General features: G+C 38.1%; 2 protein-coding genes across 2 annotated transcripts; one reads left to right on the plus strand and one right to left on the minus strand.

The window, feature by feature from the left end:
- Positions 1-5,671: 5,671 nt before the first annotated feature.
- On the plus strand, positions 5,672-9,218 carry HELRODRAFT_90241 (hypothetical protein; the record flags this gene model as incomplete). Its single annotated transcript, XM_009031767.1, has 8 exons — positions 5,672-5,738; positions 5,916-5,983; positions 6,987-7,061; positions 7,116-7,261; positions 7,898-7,980; positions 8,349-8,483; positions 8,651-8,803; positions 9,004-9,218. Coding segments are annotated over 8 exons (942 nt in total), but the record flags the coding sequence as incomplete, so codon positions are not given.
- Positions 9,219-11,444: 2,226 nt separating this feature from the next.
- Positions 11,445-18,338, minus strand: HELRODRAFT_182010 (hypothetical protein; the record flags this gene model as incomplete). Its single annotated transcript, XM_009031775.1, has 8 exons — positions 11,445-11,504; positions 12,088-14,154; positions 14,252-14,332; positions 14,883-15,106; positions 15,199-15,513; positions 15,654-15,735; positions 17,386-17,450; positions 18,302-18,338. 8 exons carry the CDS (start codon positions 18,336-18,338, stop codon positions 11,445-11,447), a joined length of 2,931 nt encoding a protein of 976 aa, XP_009030023.1.
- Between the last annotated feature and the right edge of the window lie 256 nt (positions 18,339-18,594).

An 18,594-nucleotide genomic window follows, 5' to 3' on the forward strand; every position in this document is an offset into this window, starting at 1 on the left:
AGGAGAGTACACTTACTAACCCTAACCCTAACCCTAACCCTTTAACCGTGCAAACAAACAAACAAACACACAAATACATGCATACATACATAAATACAGGTATACACAAACATGTGAAGGCGTGAATTCAATCCATCACAAGACATCAGCTTTAAAATTTAATGTTACTTTAGAGATTACATACACGTGTTGTAGTTTATATGGATTAAGAATGACATCATCGTCATCACCTATTTTACTTTCCATGGTAATATTTTTTTGGAATTTATTGTTCGTGGCAACAACAACAACAACAACAACAACAACATTATCATTTGTGACATCATCAACAACAACAGCAGCAGCGACAACAACAACATTCATTTTTATGGGAAAGGATGTTAAAGAGAGTTCAATTATAAAAAGGTACCTTTCTTTAGTAATTTCATCTACATATAAAAAATTAAATGTTTGCTTGATTTCTTTCGTTTGTGTGATTGTTTGTGTGTCAGTCAGTCAGTGTGTCTGTTTGTTTGTTTGTGAGTTTGTTTGATCTACATAGACTCAAAAACAACCGACCCAAGTGACTTGAAATTTTGCACGTGCAGATTATTGGGTAGGGCGTAGAACGTGGACGTGGTTTTAAATTTCTTTTCTGAGTACTTATCAGATATATTAATTGAGCCTAAATGTCCCGGTTTACGATCGTCTTTTAGTTCTCACTTCTTGTTAACTCTTTTGCTAAATCTGCATTTGCTTTTTCTGGCCCTTTTCTCTGGAACTTTTTACCTCCTTCTCTGACTACTTCTCAATCACATGCAAAATTCAAGGCGGATCTCCAGACTAGAGGTGAGAATGAGGACGCCCATACCGAAGTAAATCTCCATTTTACAAAAATTTTGTTTTTTTGGCATTTAAAAATTTTGAAAATGGAAAACGGGAGGGAGGGAGTTGGAAAAGAGGAAATGAAAATTTTCGTGAACGTTGTCATAACTGGGAATCCGGGGAGATTCGGGAATAAGAAAAAAAATGGGCGAGAATTGGGAACAAATTTCAATTCCCGCCCACCTCCAGGGCAAACCTCACAACGTGAGCGTCTTTCTGTTCATATTTATATTTTTTACTAGACAACCATTTTGAAATTTTTAAAATGTTTGTAAAAAAATGTGAGTTTTACTTTTGTTTAATTGAAATTTCATAAATTTTTTAGAATCAATTGGATTTTAAAATTTTTTGGCAGTCAATCTCATTTTCATGTCGAGCCTGCATAAATGTGAAAAAATCAACAAACTTGATCTACTATACGCTTGCTGAAAATTCAAGAGCCCTTCATCTCTTGGGGGATAGAAATACAATTCAGAAAGATGTGCGCGCATTCTATTTTTCATCCAACTTCCCGCGAATACATGAATGCATGTTTGCAGTCTGGGCAGCACTATTCAGGCTTCCATGAATTAGGAAAACATGAGAGAATTTGTAACAGTGGCATACATGTTCGAACGGTGCTTAATTTTGTTGAGATGTCCAACTACGTACGTTACGGCCGGTTGAGTGGGACCATAAATCACCATATAACACCACCACACATCGTCACATCGCAATCACATCACGTGAAACTTCCAATTGAAAAAGTTGACAGACAGCGTTACGAATGCTTTAAAAATTCATCTTGATAAATTAATTCTAGTTTCATTCTTATTTCTGTGCTTCTTAGCGATATTATTGCTGTCGTCATCGTCAACATTGTTATTATTATTATTTCTACGCCATCTACTTTATCATCATCATCTTCGTCATCATCACCATCATCATTATCTTCACCATCCAATGTTAGCCAGTCAGTCTTTTGGTCACACGTACATGCACGCCATCCATCAAAATTTGCACTTCTGACGTCAGCAGTGACGTAATTGCACTGATTTTCTTTCTTCTTCAGTATGGGTGCTTTGCGTGTGTGTGTGCGTGTGGGTGAGCGTGTGGGTGTGTGTGCGTGTGTGTGCGTGGGTGTGCGTGTGTGGGTGTGTGTGCGTGTGTGTTTGAAAGGAGGCCTTGTGGGTGTATGTAGTATGCAACTCAACTTGTTTGCTGCGTTCGTGCGTCGTGTTGGAACCACACACACACACACATACACACACATACACATTCACACAAGTAATGTATCTTGAATGAACCAAGTGAGAAATTTTAAAAAGAAAACAAATCACCAACGTGAACAGTCGCATGATAAATTAACTAAATAAATTTGCTCCAAACGTTTTTCTACCGCATATAGTTATAAATGAATGAGTGTGTGATTGAGTGAGTGAGTGAGTGAATGAATGAGTGTTAGTGAGTGAATGAGAGGGGATTAGAGCCGTGTTGTGTTGGGACTTGATGCAAAACATGAGAGGATCAACATCTCCTTTCAAAAAAATCCTCCATGAAACTTCCGCTCTAGTCAGCCAGTCTGTCAGTTGGTCAATGGATGTGAAGACATCTGACAAGGTTGATGAATGGCGCTCAGAAAGTGAATTAAGTTTTCCATTGAAAAATATGGCATCGAAAGTACAGACGTGTGCCGTGTATGTGCGTGGAATGCATGTGTGTATGTGTAAGTGTGTGTTGAATATTTGTTTGTTTGTGTGTTGTATGTGTGTGAATGTGTGTGTGTGTGTGTGAACGTGTGTATGGTTTGCAACAGAACGATGATCATTGCTATAAATTATTATTAATATTATTTGTGTTGCTGATATTATGAATAGCAAGAAAGAGGAACGAATCGTAGAAATATGTTGGAGATGTTTTCTTCTGAAAACATCTCTCCAAGTAATGTCCATACATGTATGTGTGTTTATGTGTGTGTGAGTTTGTGTGTGTGTGTATGTATGCATGTGTGTATGTTTGTTTGTATGTATGTATGTTAGTATGTATATGTATGTGTGTGTTTGTGTGTGAGACAAATTTTTTCTTTCCCTCTTTTCTCAGGAAAAAACACGGTGACTCTATATAATGGCTTCATTTAAATTAAACTATGTCAAGTCGGGTCAGAGGTCACGAGGTCAAAGTCGATTACGTGACAGGACCCATTTAAGTGCGGGTCATTCGCTTCACACGCAACACAAGATATTTGAAGTGGGTTGATTGAAGGAATGTTTTTGCCTCTTCAGATAATCACGTACAGTGGTCTGAAGACGGATGAGATGCATTTCGAATACCTGACGTATTCAAAGGCACGTGTACAAACACACACACACACACGCATACACACACGCATACACACACGCACGCACACACACACTCAGTTACGAAAACAATGTTGTCAAATGTTAGTAAAGCTAGAAACTTGACCTAGATTTATTGCTTGACCTTCTTTTCAGTCGTTCGTTCCATAACAAAATTAAGCGCTGTATTAATTTTAGTTTTTGAGTGAGTGAAATAAACAAATGAATGAACGAGTGGAGAATGAATGAATGAATAAACGAATGAATGAATGAATGAATGAATAAATGAATGAATGAATACGAATTTGAAAAAATAAACAAAATGTCGACGAAATCGCTAATGCATTGCAGGGAGCGGTCTGATGAGCATTCAAGAGCTTTGGATCGCAGCGAACGACGACGACAACAACTTCAACAACAACACCAATCACATCAGCAATCACAACTTAAACAACAACAACAACATCAACAGCAACAACAGCACCAATCACATCATCAATCCCTTCAACAACAACAACAACAACATGGACTACAACAACACCAATCACATTATCAATTACAGCAACAACAACAACATGGATCACAACAACAACAACAACAGTCGCGTCAACAACATCAACATCAAAAAGAGCACGAGCAATCACCGCAAAGATGTTTGACTTCAACACTTCGTTTGGGAGTGAGCGACAAATTATACAAATCCATACACTACAGACGCAGCGTCAAAAAGATTAAAAAAATCAGCAACAACAACAACAACAGCAACTTCGATAGAAACCATCCCATCCATCAATTATTTGATGATTCACAACTCAAACTTGAACATGGTCGATGCCGACAGATAGTCCAAAGAGATGTGCGCATGTCGAAGTTTAATCAACAACAACAACAACAACAACATCAGCAACAACATCATCTTCATAAGAATACAAACATCAACAACAACAACAACAACCACAACAACACATCAAAGAACTGGCACACAGGATTCACTGATGGGCCGAACAAGTTCATTGTCATGAAGAAGCCACCCCAAATCAATCCGTTGTTGCAACTATCATCATCATCATCGTCATCATCACCAATATCATCTTCGTCGTCGTCATCATCATCAGCAGATCATATTTCCATATTAGATGAAGCAATTGTTATCGTGCCACCATCTACAACATGGTACCCTGTGGAAAGTATTCATCATCAACATCAATTTCAACCACAACAACAACATCAACAACATCAGCATCAACAACAACATCAACAACAACAACATCATCAACAACAACATCATCAGCAACAACTTTACTTTTATCTTATCCCACTTGAGTTAGTTCATCGCCAACAACAACAACAACAACAGCAACATGAATTAATAAATTACTCTGCAATAGATCTAGTTAATAATTCATTGAACATTCCAAACAACCACAACAACCACAACAACATCATCAACATCAACAACATCATCAACAACAATCTCAACAACCAGGAGATTATCTCAGTAAAACCAAGCGTTGCATTATTATATGCCCCATCACCATCGTCATCATCATCATCATCATCATCATCACCACCATCTTCTTCTTCATCATCATCATCTTCATCATCATCATCACCTCCATATGTTCTCTTCCCACCCTTCTTGTTTCCCAAAGGGACTAATGTATTTAAAATCAAAACTTTCAAACATTCTTTGCCATCATCATCATCATCATCATCATTGCTACCACCACCACCACCATCATCACCATCATCACCACGTGATCACCAACATCATCATCACCATCATAATCATCACCATAAATATTTCCGAGGAGCAAGTGCCGGCGTCTCCAGGTTTGAATTCAATTAAATATTCTGCGGTGATGATGATGATGTTGTTGTTGGTGGTGGTGATGATAATGATGATGTTGGTAGTGATGATGATTTAAGAGAAGGCGTATCGTGAAAATATGTTGAAGATGTTAGCTTGGAAGGCTGTCTGTTAAAATTATTTTTGCATTGGACGGTTTTAATGCCATTTGATGACGATCGGATATTTTGCAAGACGACGTGTCTTCAACTGTCCCTTCATAATGGAAACATCACCGGCTGGTTCGCTAATGCATTGTTGAAATTTGATCCAAATTCTTTGTTGAAATAAGTGTTCAACGATTTCGAGAACTTCGTTAAATCTTCATGTTCATCGTTCACATCCGAACTGAAAGCCTCAGCTGTTATGGCTGGGAAATTGACATCTTCTCCATTAAGTTTTTTTCTTTTATGGATCAATCAACCAATCAATCAATCAATTAGCTACGCCGTATCTTCAATTCATTTGTTGCAATCTTCGAATAGTAAATTTTTAAACTTCAAAATATCGGAACTAGAACAAGTTTTCAAACGTTTGCTCATCAGCAGCTGCGGTAAATTTGCTGGTGATAAAAATTAATATTAATTCGTAAAAATGATGAAAAATTCGAACGAGGAATAAAAGTAATAAAAACAACAACAACAACGCAAACAGATTGCTGGAGAGGCTGACGTGGGGCTACGATAAGAGGCTGAGACCAAACTACCACGGTCAGTTGTTCTGCTGCTTGCTTCTTTGCTTGCTTGTTCTGCTGATTGCTTGGGAATGATTGATGTCATCATTCACGCCAACAAAATTGTTATCATTATTATTAAAATTATCATCATCATCGTCCCCAGGAAATGATTCGTTACATTACATTATTATTAATGTTGTTGTTTCTGCAGGGGATCCAGTTGAAGTGAGCATAACTTTGACGATTTTGAGTGTCAGTTCTGTTTCCGAAGCTAATATGGTTGGTTGGTTGGTTGGTTGGCTGGCTGGTTGGTTGGCTGGTTGGTTGGTTGGTTGGCTGGTTGATTGGTTGGTTGGTTAGTTGGTTGGTTGGTTGGTTGGTTGGCTGGTTGGTTGGTTGGTTGGTTGGTTGGCTGGTTGGTTGGTTGGTTGGTTGGCTGGTCGGTTGGTTGGTTGATTAAATGAAGTCATTAAAAAATGATTCCGTGTTAAAATAAACCAAAAAATGTAGAGACGAAAAATATCGTTAGATTCACATGAAAAAAAGTTAGAAACAAATTTTGTTTAATGAAGACAAATTTTTAAAGACAAAAATGTTCATTGGTCTGCGGCATGGCGGTGAATCCAGACTGGCAGCAGGCGATTATTTTGTACATTCTGAAATGCACCTTTCAGAAAATGTCGGTTTTATAAAGGACGCTCTGCGAATGCTCAAGTAATCAAAAAATCCTAATTGAATGCAAAATTAACAAGTGAATACACATTTAAAATAATAAAATACAAATTAATAACTGTCTGAATAACTGAATTAAGTAACCGGTAAATAAAGAAATGAACGAATGAATGAATGAATGAATGATATAGTTAATAAATGAACGAATGAACGAATGATAAAAAGACGAGTGTAGGGGAGGACCAACAATGCATTAATTCTCCATAAATCACTGCCTGCTTTTAATCTGAAAGATGTGACTTTCCATGATAAGTTAGGATTTCATTCATCCGCCCCTTCATTTCATTATTCATCCATTTTGTCATTTATTTGTTTCTTTTCCATTCTTTCATTCCTTTGTTTATTTTATTTCTCACGCACTCCTCACTACATCATTATAATCTGCACTCACCTCTCCAAACAATCTTCCATCCATCCATCCACATCTGCAAACAAATCCCATCCATGTTTCTGTTGTTGCCATTTCTATGTGGTTATATTTTTCAAATTTTATTCGATTTTGGAATGTTCTCAAATGATTTTAAGACGTGCGATGTTGAACCAACCCCAGGACTTTACGTTGGAGTTTTACTTTCGTCAGTTGTGGCAAGATAAGCGACTGGAGTTTGAGAAGTTGAAGGAAGAGGTGGAAGATGATGGGGAAGAAGATGATGACGACGATGGAAAAATTGAAGATGAGTTGTGCATCAGCAACGAGATGTTAGAAACAATTTGGTGGCCCGACACATTCTTCGCAAATGCAAAATCTGCCAACTTCCACGCCGTAACTACGAAGAATGCCTTCCTGAGGATCAAGCATACAGGATGGGTCACCTTGAGTTTGAGGTTGGTTACTGGCTGGTCGATTGATTGGTTGGTTAGTTAGTTGGTTGGCTGGTTGATTGTTTGGTTGCATGATTGATTGACTGATTGTGAGATCATTCATTCCTAATAAGACGTGCCTCCACGGTGCAAATGGGTCTGAGCTCGTTCAAGTGTGCATAAGCATGTTTACATATGATCAGATGTGTCTGTGTTTGTGTCTTTGTTTGCGTGCTGTTGTGTGTGTGTGTTTGTGTATGTATGTATGTGTGTTTGTTTGTGTATGTGTGTGTGTTTGTGAATGAATGTAAGTACCTACCCTCGTTTTTGAATGCAGTGTAAAAATAAATTTTCAAATTTTTATAAATGGAAAAACATATTGAAATCTGTGTGTTATGTGCACATGTATGAATTCACTAGAGGGGAATAAAATTTCGTTTCGTATCGAATCATGCATTTGGGCATCTCTCCGGTTTGGTTGCTGATGTATGTTTATGTGAGCAGGTCGGTTTGTCGTCTGTGATCCGCTTGCTCAGAGGTTTGCTGGGTTGGTGCATTGGTTTGTGTTAGGTCGAGTATCTATTTTCTATCTATTCATTCATCCATGCATTCATCCATGCATCCGTGCATTCATCCATGCATTCATCCATGCATCCGCAGATTAACAGTTACAGCCATATGCAAGATGGACCTCTCTTACTTCCCACTCGACTCACAAATCTGCTCTCTGGAAGTGGAAAGTTGTGAGTACTTTCATTCATTCTTTCATTCATTCTTTCATTCACTCTTTCATTCACACTTTCATTCATTCTTTCTTTCATTTATTCATTCATTTATTTATTTATATATGCAGGTTTTACTAAAAATAATTCCCCAATTTGTTGTTATTACTTTTTTGAATAATAATTCAACAGGTCGTAGATTGGTAGATTCAACTTTATCTAAAACTTTATTTATACATATATAATCATTCATTCAATCATTCATTCATTTGTACAATGAAATGTATTTTTAAGTTTGCTGGTTTGCTCAAAATAAGCTTTAGTTTGTTGTTTTAACGATTTATCGTCATAATCACCGCCACCACCATCATCGTCATCATCACGATCAGACGCCTACTCGATGAGGCACATCATATATAGATGGCACCCCTCCTCTCCTATCAACATCTCCAACGACATCCAACTTCCGCAATACAGACTTTCCGCTTATCGAACCAAAGATAAAATCGTCAACACAAGCACTGGTTGGTCGGTTTGTTTGTTTGTACGTTCATATGTTTGTTTGTTTGTATGTTTGTTTCATTTGTATTGTTTTCTGTTTGTGTTTGTATGTTTGTACTTGTAACACCGTAGACACCATCATCATCATCACCATCATCGTCATCATCGTCATCATCAACATGGTCTGCAGGGGAATATTCCAGACTAGCGTGCGACATACTGCTGGAGCGAAGCCTGGGCTACTACGTCATCCACATCTACATCCCCGCCAGCCTCATCGTCGTCCTCTCATGGATCTCCTTCTGGATTCACAGGGACTCTGCCCCCGCCAGGACCACTTTGGGTTCAGTATTTCATGACGATGACGACGATAATGATAATCGTTTTGATTTTAAATAAACACAACGATAATAACAACATGACGAATAATGTAAATTGTTGTGATGGTAAGAATGATGAGGATTGGAGCACACCACAAGACAAACAAGCAACCACGCGACAAACAACCACACCGCGCGACAAACAACCACACCACACGCCCAGCAGGCATAACGACAGTCCTGACGATGGCCACACTGATTTCGAGTACGAACGCCTCCCTGCCGAAGATCAGCTACCTGAAAAGCGTGGACGTCTACCTCATCAGCTGCTTCGTCATGGTCTTCGCCGCCATCCTCGAGTATACCTGCGTCAGTTATCTCGGTTCGTTCGTTCGTCTCTCTCTTTCTCTCTCTCTCTCTCTCTCTCTCGCTATATAACAATAACTACGACAGCAAAAATAATGATAATGATAATACAAACAAAGTAAACATTAAAATACAAAGGGATGATGATGATGACGATATTGATGGTGATGATAATGATCATTAAAATTCAAAGTGATGATGATGATGGTGATGATGATGTTTGCACGGTCACTCACTCACATTAAAACAGGTCGAACCGCTCCAAATTTGAAAATCAGAAACAGAAAAAAGAGGAGGAAGAAAAAAATGAGGATGAGATACGGGGAGGAAGAGGAGGATGGGGGTGGTGGTGATGGGGGGGAGGCTGCGGGGGTTGGATGGCCGAACATTTGTGGGGTAGACAATTATTTCGGCAGACAGTTCAGGAATAATAATACCAACAACAAGAGCAGCACCGACGCGTCATTGTGTCTCTTTTGCGCGAGAACTTGCAACGGATGCCGTGATGGTGGGACCGACGGGATGGATGAAGGCGACGATGGCCGGGCTGGCGTTTATAACAATTGCGACGACTGTCGCCGTGGTGTCCCCGGCGCCAGGTCTGGAAACTTGCATTCCAGCGGGGAACAATCGAACGATGTCAACAAAATAACAGCAACGACGACAGCGACTACAAAATCGTCGTCAATGGCAGTTACTGCAACACTATCAACAACAACAACAGCAGCAGCAGCAGTAGCAGCAACACTACCAACAAAACTAGCAGCTGTAGCCTCAGCAGCGTTCAATTGTTTTTGCAGCGTCGACGATTGCGAGGGCCACCCGAGTCTCGGCGATCTAAGTGTCTACGAGCTTGAAGCATCCACATATCAGCTCTATGAACTGCTCATTCAACAGCAAACATATCAACAACAGCAAACATATCAACAACAACAACTACCATTAGAAAACATTCTAAGTGACATGACAGCAACAACAACGTCATCAGCATTTGCACAACATCATCATCAACAACAACAATGGTCCTCTCAAAGCAATCTGAATCATCTTTATCTTCCTCACCAAGATCATTATCATCACCACCAAACGCAATCATCATCATTACCTCATCCAATTTTAACCTGCGTCAAAATGCTCTGCCAGCCAGAGTACAACGAAATATATCGGGACATGGAAGCCATGGTTGTTATGATTTCATTCGTTCATTCATTCGTTCGTTCGTTCATTCGTTCGTTTGTTCATCCATTCATTCATTTATTGCCACTAATAACGTGAAGATTAACATATGTCTGAAAATATGACTTACAAACATTTTCTTGAAGTTAACTTTTGAAAATTAAGAATAGCAATAATCATTATTAATATCATCAGCTAAATATGATGAAGCTTATTAGTTGAATGATGAACACTTTGAAATGCAACACAGGGAGCCAAACTGGCGGACCATCGCTTTCGGCAACCATCCAAATACGATTTCATCGCTAACTTCACTTCTGCTGCTGCCACAACAACTACAAGCGCAACAACGATTACTACTACAAATAATAAGAATGCTGTTGTTACTACAACCACTGCTATTACTGTTGCCAGCACGTATGTCGAACATTCGGAACGTGAGAGTGCTTCGAAAGCGTTGAAACCTGCTACCTCGGAGGGTTGGAATGAAATCTCTGGAAACAGTTCCAACGTTATTCCAACAATTGAAAAAGTTGCGGAACACCCTGCAACCAGCTACCAGCATCCTGCAACCAGCTGCCAGCATCCTGCAACCAGCTGCCAGCATCCTGCAACCAGCTGTCAGCACGTTTCCGCTCTGCTGAAAAATAAATTCGGCTCCCTCCCAAATCAGCCTGCCTCGACAGGCAAACATTTTGTATACCAAATTGAGGACGACGTTGAAGAAGATGGTGGGAATATTAAGCATTTTCATCTTGAACGTTCGCACTATAAACAACAACATCATCAACAACAACCTCATTCCCGTCATAAACAGCACATTCTACGGTCAAACAGAAAGGGAACAAAGTCTATTAAACAACAACAACAACAACAACAACAAAATGATGATAACACTGCTATTTACTTTTGCAGCGTTTGTAAACATTCATTAAATGATTCCAGTAAAAAATATAGAAGAATAAACAACATAGTTAGTACCAACAACAACAACATCAACAACAACAACAACAAGAACCCAAACAACAACAACATCAACAACAACATCAACAACAACAACAAGAACCCAAACAACAACAACATCAACAACAACAACGCAATGTATGCAGACACGATTGACAGCTACTCGCGGATCATCTTTCCTCTGGCCTTCCTCACACTCAGCCTCACATACTGGCTGGCCTACATTAACATCAGACCGACATACAAATATTCAGATTTCATCCACCTCACAGAGTAGAACGAGAACCATGATGATTGATTGATCGATCGATCGATTGGTTGATTGATTAGTTGGATGATTGGTTGAACGAATGATTGATTGGTTGGTTGATTGAGTTGTTTCGGCTGAATTGTTCAATAGTTGTTTCGTTGGTTTAATGATTGCTTTTTGATTTTATGTCGTAAATTATTTATCCAGTGTTTTCAATTAATCTTTCAAATTAATTGATTATTTAATTAATAAAAAATGAAAATAAGGTTAAAAATTTCAACAAAACTTCTATTGAAATTTTTTTTCACCAAATAAAATTGAAATTAAATTTTTGATGGCACAGACGAAATAAAAAAAAACATTGAAATATTTTAAAAATAATTTCTGAGTAGTATTGCGCGTTTTGTAATTTTTGAATAACTAATCATCAACCAACCACCAATCAATCGATCAATCAACGAACCAGCCAGCCAACCAACCAGCCAATCAATCACTCATCATACCAACAAAGCGGTAGTTGTCTCCTTCGTTATTGTCCCAGCACTCACTGACACCATTGGACCGCACGCACAGAGCCAGCTCAATTCGAGCGTTGGATCCATTGTCTGAAGCGTCTTCATCGTTCCCCGGTTCGCTACTCTTACTGTCAAAATGACTAAAACCATCATCATCATTGTTGTTGTTGTTGTTGTTTTTGAAACTTATGTGAGCAATGTTACTCGCATTTGGGGTTTCGCCTTCGATTCCAACGTTCCCAGCGTATTTGCCAGATGCGTCGTTGTCGTTGTTGTTGTCGTTGTTGTTGTTGTGATTATTAATGTCTTCAACAACATTTCCCTTGATGTCCTCACTTGCATAACTCACATCATCATCATCATCATTACCACCGACATGTTTTTCATCATCATCGTCATCGTCATCAGCACCGACGGATTCATTCCTCAATATTTTGTTGCCGCCCACCAACTCTCCTAGCGTAACGCCCACTCCAAACGTGTAGGCGTCTATGAGAGGCGTCAGCTGCTCGGCGAGGACGGCGGTCAGATCTCGGTATGTGGTCCAGCTGTCGGTCGAATATCTCACGAATACTTTTCGGTCGCATATTAAGTTTTGAACGAGTATTATACCGAAGAGGATCCAGGTTTGTTTGCTGTGAGATTCGATTACATTGCAGTATTCGAGAGCGATGTGCTGTCTTTTAATTTTGTCGATTAGTTTCGAGTTTTTGATGACCGGCTGGATGAAATCGGCAAAGAAAGTAATTTGTCTTGAACGTTGATGGCGCTGGTGCTGTTGTGGAGGTCGGTGTCGGTTCTGAAGTTCACTTTGCAATAATTGTCTCGTTCGCTGTTGTTGCTGGCGTTGGTTGTTTGTGATAGCGAATGATGGAGATGAGTTTGACAACGGTGAAAATGACGAAGATGAAGATGACGACGTGTGACGTGTTGATGATGATGCTGGTTGGTGATGGTTGTCGTAACTTTGGAAAGGTTGCAGTTGCAGTTGTCGTTGCTGGAATGATGAAGTCTGCTGGGATGGTTGGTGGGTTTTGTGCTGCAGGACATGCTGGAGTTGTTCATCATGGAAGAGGTTCGTTGTCGATGTTGATGAACTCACTAATGTTATAGCAGAGTTGGCTTTGTTAGTTGTTGTTGTTGTCAGTGAATGTTGATTTTTTACTTGCATCAACCTGCTTGCTGCCGTATTTGTTGAAGTTTGGATAAAATTTGTTTCGTTGGTTGCTCGAGAAAGCCTTGGCAGCCTGGTGGATTTGCTCGCGATGGGTTTTGTTTTCTGCTGTTGATTGTAATGTGGTATGTTGGGCAGAAATGAATGTTGTTGAAAATGATGTTGTTGTTGTTGTTGTTGTTGTTGTCGATACTGATATTGTTGTCGATGTTGTTGTTGCCGATGTTGTTCTGCTTGCTTGCGTTGGGCAATCCTATCCAGTTGAATCTTCAGCTTTTCATTCAAAGCCTGTCTGTACCTCCTATTTTCATTCATTTCGAGAATGGACTTCTTCTCTCGCTGACTCTGTTGAGGATCGTGTTTTATTTTCTGATGAAAATGTTGTTGCTGTTCTTGTGCCAGGTCTGGCAAATATAAAAACTTTTCCTTCACCTGGTCCTGTTTGAGGTTGGATGCGAGTGTGCAATGAATATTTTCTTCTTGAATGCTGTTTGAGTCTGTTTGGCTATGGTTCAAAATTTGTTGCTGAAGATGTTGTTGAGAGTGTTGCAGATGTTGTTTCCGCCAAAAAGAGGTTTCTAGCTGTAGATAACTCTTCTCGTAATCGTCTTCATCATCCTTATAAAGTTGGCTCGCAATTTTGTTGGAAGGTTCGGAGTTGTTGAGCCCGTTCAAGCAGGCAACTGCGTTCGATACTTTGCTGAAGATGCTATTTTCTTTTCCGCAAACATTTGGCAGAAGGTTTGAATCTTTCTTTTCACTGGATGTTGCCACTGTTTCTTTTATTGAATCTGAATTTGTGAGGTTTGGACGCCACAAATTTTGTGTGTTCGTTTGACAGTTTGCTGGGTTGACGTAGTTGCGGGCGGTTTGCTGGATGCTTTCTCGCTCGTTCTCCCACAGACTGTTCAGATACAGGCTTGTTGAGTTCTGTGAAAAACATTCTATTGGTGATGCATAAGTACAATCTTAAAAGGTAGGATTGTAATAAAAAAAGTACCATCTTAAAAATACAAGGAAGTACAACCTGTTCATTGAGCCAGCAGATCTTCTCATCGAAGGAAACCTTCTTGCCAAGCCCCTTCTCACACCGAGTCCCCCTCGATGTCTGTTGGGTCGTTCATGTCATTTGTTCCAATTTAAAAAAATTTATCACTATATGTTATTAACTATGCATCTGCGTCTCGCCTCGTTTAATTTCGTTATCTTCGGCGCACGTCTCGTTTCATTCAGATAAAAATCTCAACATCGTCTCGTATCAACGTTTATAACGAGACGTAGATGCTCATCATTATCGGTTTACTCAATTTTAATGGTCTCAAAGATTGACAGACGATGATGCAATTAATATGCAAGTTCATCGTCACAGGGGTCTGATTCGTCTCCATAGTCTCCATCACATCTATGGGTCCTCTGCATTCAGACTCGCATTAATATAACTAACGGTTTCATTGTTAGGCTGATGGCGATGAAGTTACCTGGCTGGTCCTACGCATGCTGCCAGGGGGATCGAGTTCGAGTGTGTGTGTGTGATATTGTGCGTGTGTGCGCGTGTGATTGAAATCACTAAGATTTATTAAGAATCATTCATCAAATGAGAGTTGGCGAGAGCAGTGTGAAGCTGCTCTCTTGTCTGAGGTGCAGTGTAACCAACTAACTTTCGGTCTCAGCAAGTAGGAGTCAGTGCTGCAACTGCTGATTGGATGCTGGCAGTTCAAATTTTTGTTCTTCAATGTCTTCTTCAAGATGGATTTTATGGGGGTTAGTGGAGGGTAGGCTAAAGGGGGGTAGGTTGGTGGGGGGTTCGGAAGTGGGGTTGTAGTTGTTGAGGCCAATGATGTCAACAAGAGAGTATTTGTTGTTGTCGGTGTCGTCATTGTTGCTGAAGAGATTGTTGTTGTTGTTGTTGCTGGTGGTGGTGGAGACATTTTTAGTAGTGGAGAAGATGTAGATGGAACAAAAACATCATTAAACACGGGGACGACAAGAAAACGGTTATTCCTTTGTTGTTGCTGTTGCTGATGTTGCTGTTCTTGTTGATGCTGTTGTTGTTGTTGTTCTTGATGTTGTTGCTGTTGCTGATGTTGCTGTTGTTCTTGTTGATGCTGTTGTTGTTGTTGTTCTTGATGTTGTTGCTGTTGCTGATGTTGCTGTTGTTCTTGTTGATGCTGTTGTTGTTGTTCTTGATGTTGTTGTTGTTGCTGATGTTGTTGTTGATCATGTTGTTGCTGTTGCAATGTAACGGCAGTTGTGGCAATCCCCTGCAATGTTTCTGGTAGGAGATTGTTCCTAAGTGATGATGACGACGATGAAAATGAGGATGATGATGACATGACGACGAATGATAATAAATTCATTATTTCTGTTTGATTCCATACAATTATTAAATTACTTTTTGAAGTAATAAATAGTTTTACGGACACTTAAACCGTCGTCATCGTCGTCGGCTTCAACATCTGAGCACAGCAATAATAATTTCTTTGTGTACATCTCTTTATTAAGAATTAATTCCTGGTATTTTTTACTTTCGATAATTATATAAACTAATATACATAGGTACATATATAAATAAAATATATATATATAAATATATATAAATCTATATCTATATCTATATATATATATATATATATATATATATCGATAGTCCTTGTTAACATTTACATAATAATAAACTCCTTATTTGTTTACAATCTATTCATATCGACATCATGATTAAAAGTGAATTTAGTTTAGAAATTTGAGATATAGAAATCTACTGATCAATGTTTACAAATGAACGTTGGTTTTTTGCCTTAATTGACCTTAATACATTAATTAATTTCAAAAAATAATTAATTAATTAATTAAACAAATTTAAAACAAATTAAACAAATTGTTTCCTCAAAGAATTTCTTTGTCTCCTTGTTTTTTTACTTTTAACGCAATTTATTTCCGCCGCCTGCCCCAGAAGTATGATGATTAAAATGGAAATATGATTAAGAAGATCAGAGGAGCATAATGTAGTGGAACGTTAAAATTAAATTTGGAGATGCATTGTTTCAAGAATGAGAGAGGAAGATAGAGAGATAGAGAGAGAAGAGAGAGAGGAGAGAGAGGAGAGATAAAAAGATGTTCGAAAAAAGAAAAAAGAGGGCAAAAGATGAAAAAAAACCTTGAAAGAACAAAGATAAGACGGAAAGAGAGAAAGATGAAACAAGGAGGGAAAGAAGAGATGAGTGAAAAAAGGAATGAAATGAATAAATGAATGAATGGAAAGCGGAAATCGTCTTTTATTGAAGCCATTTTATCACACAGTCACAGAGCCGACATGGTCAGCCATAAACATCGGAAGTTGCGTCAACATGGACATAATATTTATGGAAAGCCAACGAAATAAACATTAAAAAAATTAATTTAACGCTTCTTGTTGCTCGCAATTGTTGGCGTAATTTGTGTTCTGGACTCTCATTAATGGAAATATTAATAAATTATAGTTGAAGGTAAAAAAATTATTACTGACCGAATTATTAACTGCACGATTTGTTGGATTTGTTGGCGCTGAGATAAGGCTTGGTGAAGAGTGTCCTGCTGCTTGTTATTCAGCTTCTCAAAAGTAAGTCCACAATTGACCAGGTTCAAACGCAAGCAGAGTTCCAAATTTTATCTTGCTAGGCTTGCGAATGATGGTGTTCAAGTTGAAGGTAACGCAGGCAGGCACGTGCATCCTACCTACCGATCATTCGATGGAGAACAAATTTGAAAGTTTAAAAAACTTAACTGGAGGGCTATGTTGTGAAATTATTTGAAGATTTGAGAGGCGGGCGATTGAATGATTGTTGCTACTAGAGGACAACTTTCATCGAACACCAATTTAAATGTAATTTTTATTATATTTTGTTTTAAAATGAATTTTATATTTTATCTGAGATAATTTCAAATATAAATAAACCTTTTTTTCTCCCTTCTTTATGCCGTTTAGAATTTGTGTGTACATTTTCTGCTGGGAACATCTGGACCCTGAAGCTCGTGTCATCGATTATGCTTCATTCATCTTATCTTGTTTCACCATTTCATCAGTTGAGTTACATCATTCAGTAAGAAACAGTTTAAGGAACATTTAGCCAAATAAGTTTCAGATCATTAAAAATTTAATTAATATTTCTTTTTCACAGAACTCACCTTGAGACCATTGGAAACTCGCTCCGTTGATAACATTTTTACTGATTTTTTGGGAGCTGAATTATCTGATGTGGTGAATTAGAGGAGATGAGAAAATTTTAAAAATTACAAATAATTGAATAAGGAAAAATTTGCTTAAAGTTGTTAAATTTTCATTGCTTCCAGCATATATTTGTTATCTCAAATGAAGAAAATTCTACACATCGTATGAACACAAAGAAGGCAAACATGAGTCGAACGCTTCGTTGTGCTGGTGCAGAATATTTTCATAAGACGAAAAAACAGAGCTTATTAAAAGAGAAAAAACTAGTTTAGTATTTTTTAATATTTTTTGTTGCGTCAGAAAGTCCTAATAAATTATTCACGTTGGCAAACAGCTTCTTTTTAAAAATTGCTTTTATCAGCCTATCATCTTTCTACTTCTTTCACCAAACTTCTCCATCATGACGTCATCATCATGACATCATCTACTCTGAAAAAGTTTCCTCAGATAATTGAGACAAATTTTCAAGTTCGTCTTCATGAAATAAACCTACAAGACTCGCACAACTCGTGCTAAGAAACTCTTTAGAATATTATTTATTAACTGTTAGAGTTTGAAAGTTTCAAAACATTTCGAAATGTTGCGTATCTTTTAAAAATTTTGAAATTTAAAAAAAACCAAAGAAAAGATTTTTATGGGAGGCTGTTTATAGACATCTGCCGTGAAAGAAAATTTTTTGTTCTAAACGGCTTGTTCCCGTTCAATTCCACCGAACGAATTTTTAATTATTTTCTTCGTTGGAATCTTTTAATTCTTATGAGATTGTGATCTAAACATGCTTGGTCTGAACAAAACAAAATGAGCATACATACATACATACATACACACATACATAATACATACACACGTGCATAAATGCATGCATACATATACCATCATCAACTCCAGCTAAAACACGACAACTAACCATCTGGTTATTTATGAAGTTAAAAAATGCACCATTCTTAAAAATGCATCTTTTGTAATCGGGAAGCAGAAAAAAGATGGGCTTTTAAAAATTAAAATTTGCTTTTAAACATTTTTTTATTAAATTTAAGACAACGTTTTCAAAATTTTTATTTAATTAAGAAGAGCGCCATAACGTGTCGTCTTCACCGCCATCACCACAACCATCATCATCATCATTGTAATCATCATCATGATTATCATTTTGACAGCTAATTAGA

Source organism: Helobdella robusta (assembly GCF_000326865.2).
Source record: "Helobdella robusta unplaced genomic scaffold HELROscaffold_79, whole genome shotgun sequence".
In the NCBI taxonomy this organism is placed as follows: Eukaryota; Metazoa; Annelida; class Clitellata; order Rhynchobdellida; family Glossiphoniidae; genus Helobdella; species Helobdella robusta.